Source organism: Eumetopias jubatus, unplaced genomic scaffold (genome assembly GCF_037043125.1).
Source record: "Eumetopias jubatus isolate StellerSeaLion01/CBP00866 unplaced genomic scaffold, mEumJub1_p1.0 scaffold_3, whole genome shotgun sequence".
In the NCBI taxonomy this organism is placed as follows: domain Eukaryota; kingdom Metazoa; phylum Chordata; class Mammalia; order Carnivora; family Otariidae; genus Eumetopias; species Eumetopias jubatus.
The window spans coordinates 96470592-96491773 of NW_028274809.1; the positions used below are offsets into that span (position 1 = coordinate 96470592).

At 47.4% G+C, this 21182-nt stretch overlaps 1 protein-coding gene across 1 annotated transcript in view; it reads right to left on the reverse strand.

Annotated features, from left to right (window-relative positions):
• Window positions 1-19696, reverse strand: part of GPR39 (G protein-coupled receptor 39) — a 227325-nt gene extending 207629 nt beyond the window's left edge. Inside the window, exon 1 of the mRNA XM_028101231.2 lies at window positions 18841-19696. Within this exon, the coding sequence (XP_027957032.1) occupies window positions 18841-19696 (856 nt within the window). The remainder of the gene's footprint in view (window positions 1-18840) is intronic.
• Between the last annotated feature and the right edge of the window lie 1486 nt (window positions 19697-21182).

A 21182-nucleotide genomic window follows, 5' to 3' on the forward strand; every position in this document is an offset into this window, starting at 1 on the left:
AAATTACCAAACTGCCTTTCGCCTTCTCAGGTAACAGTGGGTGAATACTGCTTGGTGAAACTTCTGTTTGCTGTGTGTGCAAGTGTACGTGTGTGCGTTTCTGTACTGTTTGCACTAGAAAAGGCCAAGCAACTCTTACCAGAGTAGTAACAGCACAGTAACAGCTCTGTAGCCCGCCAGCCCATGGTCAGACCCACCTCTGCTACTTAATGGCTGTGTGACCTTCAGCAGGTTCCTTAAACTCCCTGCATTTCAATTTGCTTATCTGTAAAGAACTATACCCACCTCATAGGGGTCTTTGTGAGAATTCAGTGAATGGCTATGCAAAAGGTTCTTAGAATGGGGGCACAAAGCAAGTACTCAAAAGACCACAAAGTTAGCTAACAGGATTAGCACGCACAATCCTTCCACTCCACACCCTTGCTGAGATGAGAGGTATTGTTACCCCATTTGACAGAGAGAAACAGAGGTGGGGAGAGAGGGGCAAAGCAGAGAGCCAAACCAGGACTCATGAGTTTCCACCTCTTCTCTACCCACAAGGCAGCATTATCCCATATTCCTGGAATTTCTTCCAGCTCAGGGGGGTCTTTATTAAGTTGAATATAATTGCAAATATTACCTGCTACCAACATTCCACCGCTTTGTGATGAGGATTGATGAGACACTGTCTGGAAAGTGCTCAGAGCACCATACAGACAAGTGCAATATAAATTCAGAATCTCATTTTAACATTCTCATTATTATTATTAAAATGGAGAGAACACGATTTCAGCGCCATGAGTTTTAATGGGTGTTGGGAATGTGGATTCTGGGAACAACTGGTTACCCCAGCGCCTATATCTCAGATCAAGTATCACGATGGAGGTAAGTAATGTCTCAGCCATCAACTTTGTTTATTTCACACTGAAAGTCATCTTTCCCTCCCTGGGGCAGAGTTCTTTTTGTGTTTTTGGAAATAAAGCTCAGCTTGATGACACTCTTCCAAAAATTCATTTTGATACATCGATTGCCATGGCCAATAATGCCCCGGCCTTACAGGTGCGTGAAGAAAACATCAACACGTTCATTTATCAACAGCTTCCGCCCAAAATGGGCTGCCAGGGCCCAGAGCTGATCTGGCTCTTCCAGTAACTTCCCACCAAGGAAAGGTCAAAGGCAAACAATTCTAGAAGTGTAGGGACCCCAGGGAGCTTCTGAGCTGGAACCTCTCCAGCTAGGATGAGCACACAGCTAGTGCTACCTAAGAATGTTCCAGAGGCTCCTCAAAGCCATCAAGAATCACCTTTCCTGGGTTGCCACTTTTACTCTGAAAAGGAACTGCAAACATGTTTATGTTGCACCAGGCAATGCTGTACGATGGAATGAAATGCAAACATCCATGCATCTTTACAGTAGAGAGGAGACTTCACAGATTTTCTATTCCAGATCCCCCTTTTGTGTTATTCTTATGGAGACTTTTCAGACAAATTCCTCAAGTTCACCCCCTCCATGCTTCCTTGAAGAGATAAGCTGAGATGCACTGAGGATGATATACCCGTGGGCTTGCAGGAACTAAAACAAAGTTCTCTCCAGTCTCCAACCAGAATTCTTTCTGCAACATGACAACGTCACTACAGTTAACTAGCTATTATGGGGCACCTACCTATTCATGCCAGGCTGTGCCCTGAAGCCTCCACTGACTTCCCACTGAAGCTCAAATCAGCCTTTGGGGTCGGCGTCTGTCCAACTTAGAGATGATGAAATTGAAGTTCCTAGTCACTTTGCCCAAGGTCACACATACTTGGAAGTGATGGAAAGGGTATCGGAATGTATGCCTTTTGTCATGTTCCATGGAATTTCTTCGGAGCTCAGGAGTTAAGCTCATGTACCACAGTTAATTTATACTTTGTGCATCCATGCGCCACCTATAGTGGACTGAAGTTCCTCCCAGAATCCTGGGTCCTCATCCCTAGAATCTGTAAATGTTACCTGATAAAGAAAAAGGGTCTTGGCACATGTGATTAAGCGAAGCATCTTGAGCCAGAGAGATAATCCTGAATGAACAGCATGGGCCATAATTCCTCAGAAGGACCCCCTAGGAGAGGGAGACACAGAGGGATTCAACACCCACAGAGGAGAAGACAATGTGAAGATGGCACAGGGAATGATTTGAAGACGCTGGCCCTGGAGACTGGAGTAATGTGGCCATAGCCAAGGAGGCCAGCTGCCACCAAATTTGAGGGAGTCAGAAGGGGGGAGTTCTCCCTCTGAGCCTCCAGAGGGTGGGTGTCCTGCTGGCACCTTGATTTCGGCCCGGTAAAACAGACTTCAGCTTTCTGGCCTCCAGAATTAGGAAAGCACACACTTCTGCTTTCTTAAGCACCCCCATCACAAGGTGTGTGGTACCTTGTGACAGGAGTCACCGGGAGCGAACACACCACTCTTCCCATCATCACACCACTCAAGACAGAGTACATGCGCACCCACGGCCCTGCCCGCCACTCCCACCACCTGTTCTCTGTACACAGCTCAGGTCAGGATCCCCAGGGAAGGCTCAGGCTCCTGGCGACTCCCGTCCTGGAATCACCCCCAGGAGGAGAGACCAGAAGACCGTGCTTTGGAGAGCAGCCTCCTTGCTTCTCACCGTGCTGGGAGAGCGAACCGTGACTGCCCCGGTGATAGCACCCCGCTGATCTAAAAATCAAAGATTGATCAGGGTTACAGCATGAAACTAAAACATCTGCTCCACAAAACTCTTCACAAGTGACTTTTCTCCTTCTTAAATAATGTTTTCAATTTCCAGAAGGCAATGAATGCAGCTCATTTACTCCTTATTTTGCATGGTAAACATACTTGACCTCAAAGGTGGGCTTCTACACCTGAAACGAGGAATCCTGGCTGAAGGCTAGCATCACAGGAGGATCTAAGTGGAAAATGCCCGAGGAAGCAAAGGGCACGTGTGACCTGGAGGCATGGCCAGAGACCTTTGTGTTCCAGACTGAGGTCCAGATAGAAACTGATTTTGTGGTGATGACAAACTACAATCTAATACCTGGTCAGCGACCCGGGTGAATGAGTCAGGTTCCCCGGGCAGGAAGCCTACTTCGTGGATTTGGCATTAACCGGCCTCCCAACAGCTGTGTTTTGGAAGGGAGAGGTTCTGCTGCTGGTCCCTTGTCCCCATCCCTCCAACTGGCTCACACACTAAAATGACCTGACTCCGGAAACATCAGCAAGGACTCAGCAAGGGGCACGAGGAGATACAGAGAGATAACCCACAAGAACAGAGTATGGAAAAACTCAACAATGAGGGCGCCAATCACCAGGTTTCATGAGGGGGTCTGTTATTTCTGTTCCGGGGCTCAGTCACTGGGTCTCCTGTGGGGACCACGCCTCTCAACACATGGAGCCTTGCTGGCACTGTCCTATTTGGAGCATAGCACAACCCAGGCCGGCCCAGGAAGAGTCACCCCTGAAAATCTGACCTTGGCTACAGCGACAACAAAGATGGGAGGATGCCTGAAGCTACTTTGACCTTGATGGTGGAGCCCGAGCAGGCTGTCCACAAACTTCTTCCCCTAGATCCCTGAACAGCCTGCTTCTTTAGCCTTTCCTCTGGCTCTGTGATCTACTCCTTACACTTCCAGAAGTCATCATTTACGTCTGAATAAGTCAGGATCAGGTTTTGTGGCTGGCAGTCGAAGAACCTTGGTACAGCCACCAAAAAGGTCCCCAGGCCTAGCATGCTTTTCCAGGCCCTTCCTCCCCAGCTCTCAGCCCTGGCCCCACACTGGCATCACCTACAGAGCTGATATAATACAGATGCTCAGAGCCCTATCCCCAGAGATTTTGATGTGAATGGAGAGGGCCGTGGTTTAATCCTCCACACATGATTCCATGGAGCACGGTTGACAACTGCCACCTTTCATGACGCTTCACTGTCAAGCCTGTCCATTCACTGTCATTAGGACCCATGGCACCAACACCCCTTCCACTCCCATGCTCCTCACCTTGCCTCCCCTGCCTGGAACATACACCAGGGCCGCATTAGTCTTCCTGCACGCCTTCCTACCACTCCTCTTCTCTAAAGCCTTCCGTGGCTCCCCACTGCCTCTGATATGTAGTGTGAGTCCTTTACACCAGCTATTGACTTCCTTATTATTTGACTCCAGCTAGTTTCCAATCTAGATTCACTATTCACCGCTCCACTTTAGGCCCCCAACTCCAATCCAATTGTTTTATTACCTACTGTTCGGACATACAGAGTCCTTAGTGCAAACAACAAAGCCCATTCCAGTTTAAACTGGAAATGAAGCTATTGGGGTTTTGTTGTTGTTGTTGTTTTTACATAAGCCCTGGGAGGGCCAGAGAATTGGGTATGCAACCAAGAATCAAATCAGACCATCCCACCAGAAGGCCAATGGAGACCCTACTGAAGAGGAAAATTACCCAGAGCAGGCCCAGGCCAGCAGGCCCCAAAAGATGGGAAGTTACTAACAAATGGCTAGAGATAACCAGAAGCCCCACTGGGCACAAGAGATAACCAGCCATTTCTGCTTCTGTAGAAAGGCTTCCCACACAAGCTCCCCGAGCTGACGAGTGTTTCTGCCTAAAGCAACCCCCCCCAGTTTAAACCCACCTACCAGCAGTCAGCTCAGCCCTTGAAACCTGACCCCCTGCACTCCCCTATAAAACCTCTGTAACCCCGCTACCCAAGGCCCAGAATTTCGAGCGTGAGCTCATCTGGGTCCACCAGCGCAAAATAAACAGGAGTTCCCCTGCTTCTCTGAGTGTTGCTGGGTTTCTTGCTGGTCTGATTATTTTCTGCAACACTACCATAGAGGCACTGCCAACATCTGGCCTACGATGCTACCCTTATATCTTCTGTCTTTGTTCTAAAAGTGACCCTACTCTCTCTCAATGCCACTTTGTCACACACTGGCCCTGTTCCCAAGGAGACTCCATGTTGATGAGGGAGCCGAAGACTAGCTGAGGACAAAGCACAAGCTTACACTCTGCAACCCCCCCCCCGACACACACACACTCCTGGGTGGGATATGTGTGATATTCTTCCAGGAAGCTCCCAACTGTCTTAATGTTAATGCCTTGCTAGAGGGAAAAACAACCTTAACTTGACAACTGTAAGGCCTCTGGCATCTTGTAGGTCCTCTCTAGCATATGAAAGTTCTTTCAGAAACTTCCCTTTTTCCTTACCTCCTCCCAACCCCATAGTATATAATCAGCTGCCCCTCACAACCCCGGGGCAGCAGCTCTTTCTGCCCACGGGGCCTGTCCCCATGCTTTAATAAACCACCATTTTGTGCCAAAGACGTCTCAAGAATTCTTGGTCGTCGACTCTGGACCTCACCCCAACGACCCTCACCTATATTCCAAACCACATCATTGTGGTTGCTGCTCCCTTCCATCACTCTCTTCCGAATGAGCAACAGCTGACTGATACAGCCCAGGCCACATGCTGCACCCTAGCTGCAAGGGATGCTGGAAAAGCAACTACCTTTGGGAAGCCAGACTCAAAGAGAGGGAAATCCTCCAAACACAAGAAGGATATTCAAATGCTGCCAGGTAGCCTAAAAGTAAGACAAACGTACAATAGACTTGGCATTGTGGTTTTCTTGCCCATTCTTCACTGTCCACAAAAAGTCCAGCTAAAACACATTCCTCTCTTAAGAGACTGTCTTCCTGTTTAAGGAAAGAACATGGACTTTGGAGTCAGATCCCAGCTCAGATCTCAATGGGTGATGACCTTGAGCAGTCTTGAAAAGTGGATATAATTCTATCCTCATAATGGTGCTGTGATACACAGGCTGGCCCCTTGGCTGGCTGGTCCCAGTCTCGGGGCAGCCTTGGCAATACAATGCTTGAATCTTCATACCACATGAGGAAGGGGTCATGGTCTCATGGGTCGTGAGATAGAGCCTCTTGTAGGGCTCTGCGCTCATCGGGGAGCCTGCTCGAATTTCTCTCCCTCTCTTTTTCCCACTGCCCCTCCCCGTGCTCATGCTTGTACTCTCTCTCTCCCTCTCTAAAGTAAATATATAAACCTTTTAAAAATTTTTTTAAAAAACGGAGTAATGTGAGAGGCATCTGGGTGGCTCAGTCAGTTAAGCTTCCGACTCTTGATCTCAGGTCAGGTCTTAATCTCAGGGTCTGAGTTCAAGCCCCACGTTAGGCTCCCCACTGGGCATGGAGTCTATTTAAAAACAAACAAACAAACAAACAAACAAATAAATAAACAGTAATGTGACGTTTCTTGAAGATCAAGTGTCCTGGAACAAATTTCTACCTGTTAAAACTATACAACAAGCTATTCATGGTTCTTTTTTTTTTCTTAAGATTTTATTTATTTATTTGACAGAGAGAGAGCACAAGTAGGCAGAGCTATGGGCAGAGGGAGAGGGAGAAGCAGGCTCCTCGCTGAGCAGGGAGCCTGATGCGCAGCTGGATCCCAGGACCCCGGGATCATGACCTGAGCTGAAGGCAGACGCTTAAACGACTGAGCCACCCAGGTGCCCCGCTATTCATAGTTCTTACTACAAATGGTGAGTTTAGCCATTCCCAGCTCATCTTTTTCTGTTCCTTTTGAGTTAAAGAATTCCCTCTGAGTAGATGAGGGCTTCTCATACTTTTAACATGTGTAACAATCACAGGGTCCTGCTTACAATACAGATCATAATTAAGTCAGTATGGGGTGCAGCCCAAAATCGGTATTTTACAATTTCCCAGTTGATGTTGATGCTGAAAATCCATACACCACACTGTGAATATCAGGATTGTAGACAACATCTCTGGGGTGAGTGAAGTCCACTTAATTACTCGATGAAAAATTCTGGAGCCCAGAACCAGCTTACTTCAAAAACAGCCACTACCTCCACCCTTCATCAAGAGTATTTTTAGGTTTCCTTCTATAAAGCTCCACGTCTATACCTTGATGCCCCAACTCGAGAAACACCAAGCTCTTTGAAGGGGGAAATCAGTGTCTTGATCTCTGCAGTCCAAATGATACCTTGCACATTTTAGGCTTTCATAAATACTTTAGGAATAAACCACCAAAATGAAACTCAAAGACCTGCTGGAGGAACAGGGGAAAGTCAGTCTAGGAAGGCTCCCCAGAGGAAATGGGCCTTCCAAGAGATTCAGTAGTGAGGAAACCCCAAAGCCAAGAAGGAAAACAGCCCGCTTCCAGGGAATTTCCTTTATCCTCTGGAAAACAACCTTCAATCACCAAGGCCTCCCATTTGCCTCCCCTGTAGAGACGAACTTGAACTCGAAAAACAGTGACAACCCATCAGCTACCCTTTAAATAAACAAAATATGCAGCTGTCATCTCAACACGATATTTAATCCTTCAGAATTGCAGCATATAAAAAGCAAACCCATAAATTTCCCAGAAAGCTTTGTTTCTGCTGAGTTTATCATGTCCTCCAAAGAATACTAATACATAAAGTCAAAGACCAAATGACTTCAGCTCTGCCCAAACATCCCATGTGTAGTGTTTTATTTCTAAGGTAATTTGGATTTTTTTTCCCCCTTCACTAGAGAAAGAAGATGGCTTTTCTCTACAAGTTCAATGAACCTCATTGCTCCCAACTGGGCCTGACTCCCATTTCTGCATGCCTTTGGTTTCATAGCCAGTTAGACATTTAACAAGTACAATAGCAATCTGATACTGCAGCCTTGCCTCCTGATCCCCATCTGTCAGATTCTGGTAACGCCACTGCTCTCCAAGTACCCAGCCACCCTTGAGATGTGTAAAGCAGCGTGATGAGACAGCCACAAAGCCTCCAGCTGCTAGAATGGCTCTTACACATAGGAAGTGCAAAGAGGAAATTTTGTCAAGTTTTTCAATTGGCAGAAACCTTCATGTCAGAAAATGGTAAAGTGTGTTAGCTCAAGACATCGCTCTTATTCAGACTTCCTTTCAGCATCAGGTTTGGCTCCCTGCCCACCTTTTTCCACTTGGAGCTGGTGAGGGAGGCTCCAGGAAGCAGCAAAGCAGCCCAGACATTCATCGCTTCACCAAACATTTATTCAGCACCTACTACATGCCAGGCTATGGGGAAATGAAAGCTACCAGAAGGAGGATAATTAGAAGATGAATCCACTACAGTCTTCCTCTTTGACAACCGAGGTATCCTGGATTCCAAAAATCCAGCTGATGAGATTCATTCTGAATTCCCCAAATAAGAATCTAAAAGTCTAATGAAAATCCTTTTTTAAAAATCATATTTATTTATTGAAGAGAGAGAGAGAGTGAAGAGCAAGAGAGAAAGCAAGCACGAGCAGGGGGGTAGGGAACGGGCAGAGGGAGAAGCTTAGGCTCCCTGCTGAGCAGGGACACCGATGCCACACTCGATCCCAGGACCCTGGGATCATGATCTGAGCCAAAGGCAGAGGCCCAACCGACTGAGCCACCCAGGCACCCGTCTAATGAACATTTTATGGTGCCCTGGAGCTTGGTAAACTTCCTATTCATGGAGCACTTCACAGAGGGTCAGCAAATGGGATCAGGGTGTCAGTGAATCAATGAATGGCTGGGCCGTGGGTGTAGTTCTTAGAAGGTGAGACTTACCAGAGATAAGGTTCTAGAGATTGGGCCTGTCTTGAAAGAAATCACTAAGGCAGGACATATGTTTACCTTGGAGCCCCCTTATCAGAGTTCAGGGAATATATTGGTTTTCAACTGTTACATAATAAATTAATGCAAACTTAGTGGCTTAAAACAAATCTATTTATTAGCTCACAGTTCTGTAGATCAGCACTCCAGACACAGCATGGCTGGGATCTCTGCTCAGGCTCTCAAGTTATTGGCCAGGCTGAGTTCTCTTCTGGAGGTTCTTGCGGGGAAATCCACCTGAGCTCATTTGGGTCCCCATTACCTTACTGGCTCTGGGCTACCTACATTCCCTACCAGGGGTCCCCTCAAACTCCAAAGCCAGTGTGGAGAATTTCTTGCTCATCAAACCCCTCTGAATCTCTGACCTTCCCTGTCTCTGACCTCTAGACCCAGATGTAAAGGGTCATGTGACTTGATTAAGTCTACACAGAAAATCTCCCTGTTTTAAGGTCAACGGATTTAGGACCTTAGTTACTTCTGCAAAATCCCTTCATGGAAACACCTCAGTTGAGTAAGTGGAGCAGGTGCATGTACACCAGAGCCCGGGAACTTCCAGAACCATCTGAGATTTCTGCCTACCCCAGGGAAGGAGAGGCAAGAGGCAGATAAGCCACAGTGACTTCCCAAGGACCATAGTGTATGGGGTTTCCCTCCTTTCCAGGAGTAGCAGCCAGCGTGGGGGATTTCAGTCCCTGAACCTACAAAGGGCACAGCCACTGTGTCCCCGGTCCCTAAGGAGGGAAGAAGGTTGAAAATAACGAGTGTGCAATGTCCTTGGTCTCACGGAGTGCCAAGACTAGTCAGGAGACCACATCTATGCCCCCACCTAAGAGATGTCGGAGCTAGCTCGTCACTTGTAGGAAGATCAGTGCAAGGGGCTTCACGGAAGAAGCGGGGGCTCGAAATCATCTGCGAAGAACCAGCAGGCCATTGCACCACAGACATGGTTAGAGCTACGGCGGCCTAGCTCAGCAGCCTGGAGCTGCCTGCTGACTTGGGCCGAAGCAAAGCCAGGCAGCTAGGGCCTCTGTGCTGGGAAAACCCGAGGAGCTGAGTAGAGGGAGAGGCAGTCTCTGGCCGTGGAGGTCTGAGACAGCAGCGAAACTGGAAGGAACCAAGTGCCAGAGGTCTGGCTAAACGGCAGGAAGAATGAACAGGCAAACAGCTTATCCTACCGGGATTGTGGCCCAGTGAAGGGTTTTCTCTTTTTTAATCTGGGAGCACGTCCAGGGGCAGCACCACTGACTTAACTGTGCTGCTTTACTCCTTAATACCCTCCACCGGCTTCCAAGGAGAAATTGCAAGCCCCTTAGCTATGGTCTTCCCTGAAACTGGCTGTGCGGTGGCGGATCTAGGCCACCAGGCTGAGCTGGAGATCCATTAAAGGAAGACATACACAGTTTAGCAGCCCCTTTTCACCCCGTACTAAAGCCTGGCTTTCACAATCGCCTAGCTGGAGAGGTCAAGCAATCCACCTTCTGGACTGAAAACGGATCAACCACACCTTCGTACCAGGCAGTTCCTGCGTCTTGTTCCTGTCTTGGCCCCCTGGGGTGAGAGCCTCATGGTTCGGATAGGAGGGAGATGGTTACAAGTGCATGCAATTTAAGGGGCAAGAGAAAACATGGGTTGAATATTTTTTAAATATTACCTCCACTGCATCCTCTTCCCATGACCCTGAGAGTACCCCACCCCCCACCATTAACAAGTGGCAAAGGGGCCCGCTAAGAAATCCCTGTGAGAGCTGTCTCGCTGCATTAATGTTAAACAGCTTAACAGGGACTGTTAAACATTATCCTAGTCACTTTCATTTCACGGTTACCTCTGGCAGGTACATACGGTGACAGCTGGTACTCGGGGGCTGATTAACACAGACTGTGTCTTTGCTCAGGGGAGAGAAAATCCTAAGTGTCCTCCATGGTGGTCTGACTTTCTGGGAGGCTGAGAGGAATCAGATTCCTTTTAGGAGAGCATCTTTAGGTTCAGACTGACCAAAAGGATTGTGAGGTATGATACACTTCCATAGGAGTGCATGCCCAAGGCAAAACAGAACATCACTTCCCAATTCCAAGCTGAGGCTCATTCATTTATTTGTTCCATCCACAAATAGTCATTGAACATCTGCTGCATGTGGGGACTACTACCCTGGGACGGAGGTACAGTGTTGACCAAAATTAGGGAGAGCTCCTGCCCTCAAGGAATTAGAAGAAAAACATCAAATAATCTCAGAGTTCAGCTTGTAAAAGAAAAATTAGGAAAAAAGAAAGTAAAGAAGAAAATAAATAAAAGTAAAATTCTGACTGTGAGTCTTGTTTCAACGGAAGTTTAATCAATCATCCTCTGGGAGGATGGGCCAGGCTTCCCAGGGACAGATCTGAAGATGTGAACTTGATGAAGGGGCCAGATGAGGGGGCAGTAAGTGAGTAAGACAGAAAAGTATTTCAGCCAGGGTGGTATTTCAGCCAATATGCACCAAAGCCAGGTGGTAGGAGGGAGCCCAACCATGAGCCGCTGGAAGACCTGAAGGGGGCCCGGTGGGGTGGAGCAATTAAGGGGTGTTGTGAACTGAATCATGTCCCCCCAAAAATACATATGTTGAAGCCCTAACCCCCGTTGTGATTGTATATGGAAATGGGACCCTCAGGGAGGTAATTAAGTTAAATGAGGTCATAAGGGTAGGGCCCTAATCCAACAGGACTGGTGTCTTTATGAAACACCAGAGGTATCTCTGTCTCTGTCTCTCCATCTCTCCGTGCATGTACACAGAGGAAAAGCCAAGTGAGGACTCAGTGAGGAGGAGGCTACTTGCAAACCAAAGAAGTCTCACCAGAAACCAAGTCTACCAGCACCTTGATCTCAGATTTCTAAGCCTCCAGAACTGTGAAAACAGTAATTATCTGCTGTTCAAGCCGCTCAGCTGTGGTGTTTTGTCATGACAGTCATGCTGACTAAAATAAGGGGAGAACTGCCATCAATCAAGTTGGAGAAGCAGCTGACCACGAGGGACCTTATGTTAAGAATGTTGATCCTTGACGTAACAGCCATGGGAAGCCATTTGGAGGTTTGGATTTGATGGGGCTGGGGCTGAGGACATCAGTTAGATCCCAGGGGCTGTGGCATGAGGAAAGACAGCTTAGACAAGGGCAGGAGCCGATGCAGCTATTCCTCCAGTGAGGATGCGTCAATTCAAGGTCTCTCACCTAGAGAGCACACTTGTTGGAAACAAAGTAGGAAAGGCATTCCAGAAGCTCATGCTCTTCCAAGGTGCTTGCAAAGGAAGGTGCTCACCAGAGAGAGGGCCCAGGTGAGGCTGAACATTTATCTGTTTATAAGCAGTGATGACCAGTCTTCCCTCCAGTGCTAAGAAGGCAAGGAGTAGAGGTGGAGAGTTCCAGAACAGCAGGGGAGGTGGACAGAAGGAAAAGGCAGTGAGAGATGATAGCATCATCCAAGTGGCAGATCAGGGGACCTTGTCTAGTGGGGCAAGATGGGGGTGCTTGACTTCTGATTCAATATTCTTCCTCTGTGCTATCTCCACTCACAAATGGCTTTTATTCTGAGTGGCTGTAGCATTAATAAGCTGAACACTTTGCTCGACTGAGGTTTCTGCTGCCTTATTACACTTTGGCAGCCCCCATGAGGCATGCAACTAAGACAGATGAACAGGCAAGCTAATGAATGGGGACTGGGATTCTCATATCCCCTTCCACGGGAACTATGCATCTCTCCAACAGAGAAATGAAATCTTTGAGACAGCCTGATTATAAAAATAAAGGAGCATTATTATATTTGTCTGCCAGGCTGATCACAGGACACTTGCAATTTATGGCAGATATCACAAATAGAAAAATACACGTGAAATACTATTTATTACAGCTACATCTACACCGATAAATTCTCTTCCAGAATAGAGGTGGTAACCCGAATACTTGAGGCAAAACTTTTTCCTGCAATATCCAAACATCTGAGTCAAAATAATATCTTACATTTAAAAATCACTAATTTAATTTTGGTGATATTTCCCTGCGAGACTGCACTGGCATAGGCCTTTACGACATAGAAATAGCCTTTGATAAGAAATTTAATGACATAAACATGATTGTAAGACCAGTTTTTTAAACTAGTCAAGAAAAAGCAACTACGGTTGACCACTGAACAGCGTAGAGGTTAGGGAAGCCAACCCCTACACACTCAGAAATCTGCATTCAACTTTTGACTCCCCCAAGACTGAACTACTAATAGCCTACTTTTGACCAGAAGGATTACCAAGAACAACCAGATAATTAACCCACATTTTATATGTTCTATGTATTATATACTATATTCTTACAATAAAGTAAGCTAGAGAAAAGGAAACACTATTCAGAAAATCATAAGGAAGAGAAAATACACTTACGGTATTGTACCGTATTTACTGAAAAAAATCCACAGGACAGTGGACCCACGCAGTTCAAACCCCTGTTGTTCGAGGGTCAACTGTATTTAAAATTCGTTTGGCACCTTAGAAGCGTTTTAAGGCCTCCATTTTCATGTAATCAGTTGATACACACTAGGGTATAGGGATTGATTTTTCAATTACTTATATTTTGGGGGTATGGTCTGCACACAAGGGGCAGAATTTCATGAAGTCAGAGACAGAGGAGCTAGAGAAACATGAATCACATGGCGAGCCACTGACAAAGGAAGGTCTGGCCAAATCAGACCAGTTAATCCTGAGAGAATGGAAAATTGACAAGAATTATGCCAGGAGAGGCACTTCAGTGAGGGTGATTTAAATAGCAAAGAATTCGGAGAAGCCCTTGGGAGAAAACCCTCTTTACCATCTTGCTGAGAAAATCAAACACGAAGGCGATCACGTAATTTTGTCAGAAAAATTATGCCCTCAAAAAAGGCTGCACTTGTGTCATTCTGGAAGAATTATTATGAGAATTAACATATCATCATATGCTATGTTTCATAAAATAGAAGACAAATTTCTTTCCATGATTTGCCCTTTTGTTTTTCATGATGAAGTCCCAATCAAACCTCTTTCCACATGAAATTTGGGACTTAATTCTAAGGAGCTAACTTTAACAGTTCTTTTTAGGTACTAACTGTCCTCAGATAAAGAGGACCCACTGTCACCATCTCAGCTGCCCCTCCCCAAACCCCCTGCCCTTTCTGACTTGCACACACAGAAGACATGACTTGACCTCTAAACCTGGGGTCTGAAACCCAGAGGATGCAATTCTTAGCTCATTCTCTCTGCTTCTCCCTGGCCACCCCACACATATCTAAATACACATCAACCTTCTTTTTGGAGCAGTCCATTATAGCAGCAACTCTTAATCTTTTTTCTACCCAGATACACATGATGGATGATGTTCATATTCAAGATATTCTCCTATGAGCAGCCCAAGTTGACATTGCAATTCCGGCCCTTACATTCAACTCCCCTTTCCCTGACTCAGGAGAGCAAATCAGAATGCAAAGGGGTGTAATTATTACAGAGTTCTGAATCTTGTATGTTTCTTTAATTTTGTAATTTTACGGTTATCTGTAAAACTTTTTCTTTTTCATGACTACAGTGGAAAGCCAATCACTGCCTACAGATCTCTAGGAGTAACTGTAACCTCATCCCAACCACATTATGCTCTTGAAAGCTACTAATTAAAACTACACTTCTATCAAGATAGAGAGCTTTTGCACAGCAAAGGAAACGGTCAACAAAACCAAAAGACAACCGACAGAATGGGAGAAGATATTTGCAAATGACATATCAGATAAAGGGCTAGTATCCAAAATCTATAAAGAACTTATCAAACTCAATACCCAAAGAACAAATAATCCAATCAAGAAATGGGCAGAAGACATGAACAGATATTTTTTCCAAAGAAGACAACCAAATGGCCAACAGACACATGAGAAAGTGCTCAACATCAGTCGGCATCAGGGAAATCCAAATCAAAACCTCAATGAGATACCACCTCACACCAGTCAGAATGGCTAAAATTAACAAGTCAGGACATGACAGATGCTGGCAAGGATACGGAGAAAGGGGAACCCTCCTACACTGTTGGTGGGAACGCAAGCTGGTGCAGCCACTCTGGAAAACAGTATGGAGGTTCCTTAAAAAGTTGAAAATAGAGCTACCCTATGACCCAGCAATTGCACTACTGGGTATTTACCCCAAAGATACAAATGTAGTGATCCAAAGGGGTATGTGAACCCCGATGTTTATAGCAGCAGTGCCCCCAATAGCCAAACTATGGAAAGAGCCAAGATGTCCATCAACAGATGAATGGATAAAGAAGATGTGTATATATATACAATGGAATATTATGTAGCCATCAAAAAAAAAATGAAATCTTGCCCTTTGCAACGACCTGGATGGAACTAGAGGGTATTATGCTAAGCAAAATAAGTCAATCAGAGAAAGACATGTATCATATGATCTCACTGATATGAGGAATTCTTAATCTCAGGAAACAAACTGAGGGTTGCTGGAGTGGTGGGGGGTGGGAGGGATGGGGTGGCTGGGTGATAGACACTGGGGAGGGTATGTGCTAGGGTGAACAGTGTGAATTGTGTAAGACTGATGAATCACAGACCTGTACCTCTGAAACAAATAATACATTATATGTTAAGAAAAAAAAAGAAGAAGAAGGTAGTAGGAAGGGAAAAATGAAGGGGGGGAAATCGGAGGGGGAGATGAACCATGAGAGACTATGGACTCTGAGAAACAAACTGAGGTTTCTAGAGGGGAGGCGGTGGGGGGGATGGGTTAGCCTGGTGATGGGTATTAAGGAGGGACGTATTGAATGGAGCACTGGGTGTTATACGCAAACAATGAATCATGGAACAGTACATCAAAAACTAATGATGGAATGTATGGTGATTAACAAAACATAATAAAATAAAATTAAAAAAATAAGTAATTTAGTGATACCTCGGTGGCTCAGTCGGTTAAGCGTCTGCCTTTGGCTCGGGTCGTGATCCCAGTGTCCTGGGATCGAGTCCCACATACGGCTCCTTGCTCAGCAGGGAGCCTACTTCTCCCTCTGCCTGCCGCTCCCCCTGCTTCTGCTCTCTCTCTCTGACAAATAAATAAATAAAATCTTAAAAAATAAAGTAAAATAAATAAAACTACTCTTCTTTTAAACTTCTCTGTTGTTCCACTTTGAGTAGGGTGACGTCTGACAGCAGGCCAGGTATGCAACAGACACAAACTTGGGAGTCCAAGGACCCAGATGCCACACGAAATGTGAATAACTCCAAGTGAGGGTCAGAAAGATAAAATGAAGGTCTGGGAAAACCTCCGGAAAGAAAGGCTCATGTTGCATATCCTTAACATCCAAGGAATAAAGAGCCAAATGCAGCGGTTCCTCTATTTGGCATCAGGCAAGTTATTACCAGGGCCGTATTAACCGTAACCCTGCAAAACGAAATAAGGCTGGTACTGGTTTCTCAATGAGCTGACGAGAGGCAAGAGACACTCACGTTTCCCAGAATGTGCACTTTTACATTATTGTTGTTTTTCCTGCAAACTGCATGAGAGCCAGGAGGCGTCCCTGCCTCTTTCTCTCCCTGACTTCCCAAGTTTTCATGATCCACCAAGCCCAGCACCTTGACCAGACTGAGGCACAAGAGCAAAAGATGCAGAAAGGAAAATTAATATTTTCTACATAGACTCCCTCATCTTGGGTAGATTTATGAATCTTGCTTCTGTTGTGCAGAAGTTAGCATTTTTAACAATGGGGGGGAATCCTTGTTTTTTTATTGCCTCAAGAGCTCCAAAGACATCTTGTGCTATGTCGTCATTTACATTTCACATTAAATGCAAAATATGTTTGAAAGAAGCAAATATTTGTTTTAATTTGATACATCTGTTAACTGAAATGCTAAAAAGACAGCTAAACCACTATACTAAATTCAGCGATTTGTAAACAACTTATATATTCAGTTGTTCTGGGTTAAAAATGCCCCAAAGCCCAAGTTTTATGAAACCCACCAAGTAAATTGCATTGTATTAATCTGATGGAGGCAGGCCATGATTTCTTCCTCTTCACTCCATTAATTTATTTCCTAACTTGAGTTAATTAGTGCGGTTCCTATTTTTAAAAGCTCTTTGAAATTCATTGGGAGAGGGGGACATTTGCAAGAACTGCTTTGAAAACCCACTGCAAAGGAAATGAGCTAAAATACAAACGGTAAATTCCCCCAAGACATTATCGCACATTGAGCACCTGATTGCCAGTCAACAATCTTTATGCCTGGGCAATTAATACATAGTTGTTATAAGAAAGAAGGAGAGAACTAGAAGGAAAGAATGAGAGCAGCAGGGAGAACAAACTCATTCCAGGCAATTGCTAACTGGATGAGATGATCCCCAAGGTCCTATTCATCTCTAATTAAAGTCTGTGGCATTCCAATTTGATGCTACAAAATGAAGACTGACTGCAACTTGGAACAATACCCACCGGGGGAAATACAAAAAAAAAAAAAAATACCCATTATCCAGAGAAATAATGATAATAACAATTAAAAACCTACAGAGATTGGTCCAACAGAGAACAAAGGTAAATCAATTATTTTTCCTTGGTCAAATGAAACCTTAATTCCTAAATTAGAGTGGGAGAGAGTACCCTGTACTCAAAAAAAAAAAAAAAAAAAAGGGCAGGGGGAGGGAGAAGGGAGAAGGGATTCATTCACACTAACGTATCAATCCCTGCTAAAAGTTTAAGATATGCCTAAGCGTATATACGGGGGGAAGAGGGAACTAGCTTTTCAATGAATGTTCAAGCCAATCTACTCTCCACTCCTTCCTGGACTACTCTGGGCAGCAGGGCGTGGGTGAGAGAGAGTGAGTTGGGTTGGGTGCCCTTCCCAAGTCCCCCAGATGTCGACACCTGCTACAGACTCCTTACTCCAACTTCCACAAAAACTGGCCCTAGGAGGCAGCACCACCACCAGCCTAATCGAGGTAGCACCTTCCTTGTCAAAGTCCTGTTTTGTTTCATTTTCCCTTCAACATGAGCCTGTGCGAGCCACCGGGAGCCTCTCATCTCCTGGCCGTGAGAATTGAGGTCACAATGCGGGAGCTGTACTTATTTGAACTAGATCTTCTCTCCTCTAAGCCTCAAATTCCTCCTCTATGAAATGGAAATATAAACCACCTAGCACAGCCCCCGATGCCGAGCAGGCATCCAGAAATCGCAAACTCTCTCTTCTCATTTCACACTGTACGGACAAGGTCAAGTCAGCTATACAAATGGCTGGGACAGGACCAGGTTCTTTCCGTTCCTCTTCAAGCGCCTTCAGATTTTACTCTCATATCAACCCCCTGGTCCTGAAACCTGTTACTCAGGTTTCCCACACCAAAACAAACAGCACCATGATTTATTCCTTTTCCTGATGCCACACTGGAAAGGGCCCTGTGGACCGTGGGCTCCTTCCTCCCTGACACACAGAAGGACCCGACTTTAAATATTTGCACCACAACGAAAGTTTGGAAAACAAACAGCTTTGTCTGCATAGAGTTGAGTATTCTGGATGATCAATCAAGTCCCAGGAAGCTGGGACACCAGATTTTCTGGATCAGACAAACAGGCCAGCAGTCCCTGCCATGTTTCTCGGTTCTGATACAGAAGAGAACCACCAGAGCAGAAACTCAAGCTCTGCCCTGAGGAGTGTGTGTCTGAGAGCTCCAGTTTCTTAGGACTTGGGTAGGTCACCCCCAGGGGAGTGTAGCAGCAGCCTGGAGAGTGTATGTTCCTGACAGCCTCGCTTCTCCCAAGGAGGCGAAAAATGGGAACAAGATTGAAATGCCTGAGGAAGGTTCTCCAGGGCAACGACGGGCTGGAGAAGAATGCTCCCTTTCATCTCCACAGAACTTGGTCCTTCTCAGAGGACTTTCACCTCTCCCCATTACCTAATTTGACCCTCACATTTCTCAGAATATTTAACTCCGTTTTACTCAAGATATTTTGTGACTTGCCAGGGTCATAGAGCGGCTGTTCTGGAACGCACCCAGACACTGACTCCTGGTCTAGTGCTCTTTTCACTGTAACCTAAGTTCCCAAAACAGACACAAGAAACATTCAGAGGTTCAGATCCGTGTCTCTTCAGTCTCAGCAAGGGGAAGTGTACACCTTCAGGGCAAGACTTGTGTTTTGGAGGGGCACAGGCAGTGGCAGGGTGGGGGAGGGGGAAGCCAGCTCCCAGGTTGCCCTCCACCCAGGACTCACTCAGGAAGATAATGGTCTGCCTCCTTGCTGTCCTGCTCTCCTCGCTCTCCGACTTCTGCAGGTGCGCCGGCTGTCCCTTCCTGGCCAGCGTGCCCTGGCCGCTCCTCATGAGCACCTGCATCATGCTCCAGCACATGAAGGCCACGGAGACCAGGACCAACAGGTAGATGATGAAGGCGCTGAAGATGCTGGACTGGAAGACCGTCCACCGGCTGGAAAGGTTGGTACAGATGGACATGTTGGAAGTCTCCGGTTGCTCGTGGTGGCGAGTGCGGGAATGGTTGCAGGAGAGGCCCCGGTGATTGGGCACCTTCACCAAGGGGTACTCAACTCCCATGGCAAAAAGCAAAGGCAACGCCACCAGGGTGGAGGTAACCCAGACAAAACCAATCAGTAGCTTCACCTGGCAGGGCCCCGACACAGCCTTATACCTGAAGGGGTGGCAGATGGCAACATAGCGCTCAAAGCTGAGCGTCAGCACGTGCAGGACCGTAGCATAGCTGCAGGCCTCAAAGAGGAAAGTGTGAATCTTACAGGACAGGGCATGGCTGGGCGTGGTCAGGGGGTTCCAGATGATGCTGTAGAACTGCATGGGCATGCCAATGAGGAAGACCAAGATGTCCGAGCAAGCCAGGCTCACCATGTGATCCGTCACCTCCTTCTGCAAGTAGCCTTTCTTCCGCAGCACCTGGGTGACCCGAATGGTGACACTGTTCCCCAGAATGCCCACCACGAAGATGGCCAGGTACACCAAGGTGAGGGTGATTTTGACCCAGGTGGCCACCTCGAACTCGGGGACATGGGTGTGATCGATGACATGGGAGCACTCACCGCTGGGGCCCTGGTGTGAAGCCATGAGGACGAAAGCCACGCCACCAGGTCCAAAGACCTTTTCAACTTCCCGTCCTCCTCCTCCCAGCAGAGCCCAGAGTTCTGCGCTGCCACTCACCAAGGTGGGCCCAGCGCGGTCTCACAGGCAAACACCTGGAAAAAGTAACTTAGTATTTCTGGTGCTTTCGGAAACTTCCTGGAGTAGCCCAACCTAGCAAGGGCCAGGGAGGCGCCTGGGGGTGGAGTTTGGGGTGTGTGTGTATGAGTGAGGCGGGGAGAGAGTGGAGGAAGGAGGTTCTAATCGCGCGCGCGCGCGGAGTGTCTCCCGCAGCCTAACGCCGGCCCTTCTCCTCCCCGCCCCCAGCGCGCCCTCCCCAGACAGCCCTCCGCCCCCTTCCCGGCTGCCGGCCACTCGCCGGCCCCTACCCACCCTCCTGCAGCGCCCTCCCCAGAGGTGCTAGGGGCCGAGTGGTCAGAGATTAATCATTAACCTCGGCTCACTGTGCATGGCGGCCCCCGCGGCAGACCCAGGCCAGCCGCCGGGTTTGACTCAGCACGCAGGCACGGTCCCCAAATCAGATCTTGGCTCCGGCGCACCGGGCAACTGGTGGCCCCACCTCCCCCGCCGCCTACGCGGCCACAGCCGATCCAGCGGTGACCGCCTGGCCCCACGCGCATTCTGGGGCGGCTTGGCCCGCAGGAAGCTGGAGTGCGCTCCCCGACTTGCATGCACTCCAGGGCCGAGACCGGGAAAGGCGAACTTGCCCTCCCCTGCCCAGCTGTCCCCTCAAAGGCCATGCCACTGTCAGCTTGGGGCGGCTGAACCCGGGTGCCAGTCTCCGCGGCCAGCCAGTTGGCCCCGCCGCCCTGGGGGAGCCAGCAAGCGCTCGCCTACTTGGTGTCCTGCCTTGCGACAATCGGGGTGTTCCCAGTGCGCCGCTGGGCTGTGCGCGGCCTCACGAAGTCAGCCCCAAGCAAGCTAATAGCAGCCCCATAAAAGCCCTGCCTTTCTCCAAAGCCTTCCTAGTTCTAAGGACGGCTCTGCCCCGCCTTGCTGGGGAGGGACAGGAGTGGAGCGGCTCTCTCCTCTCCCTTGCGCTCTTCGGCATAGGCCCTTCTCCCCACAGCGGACAAGGGGAGTGTTTTACTGGGGACAAGTGAATGGATAAGGATGTCACACTCCTCCAGGTTGCCCCTCACGGGAGATGTGTCCTTTCCCAGCAAGCTGCGACCAGGACATCAAGGCCATCCCAACAGGGACACAGCGTAAAAATGGCATTAAGGATCAGGACATTTTCCCTCTCTTCAGAGAGAGAGGAAAACCTCTAATGGGCCCATTTCAGCATCTAATTCCAAAATCATAGGTAATGGAGATGGAGCAGAAGGCTGTTCTATGCACTGTGGGGTGGTCAGCAACTATAAGCCCCCCTCCCCCAAAAGTGATGGCCAAAAATTCCTCCAGGCATCCCAAATGTCTTTTGGGGAACAAAATCTTCCCAGGTGGAAAACCA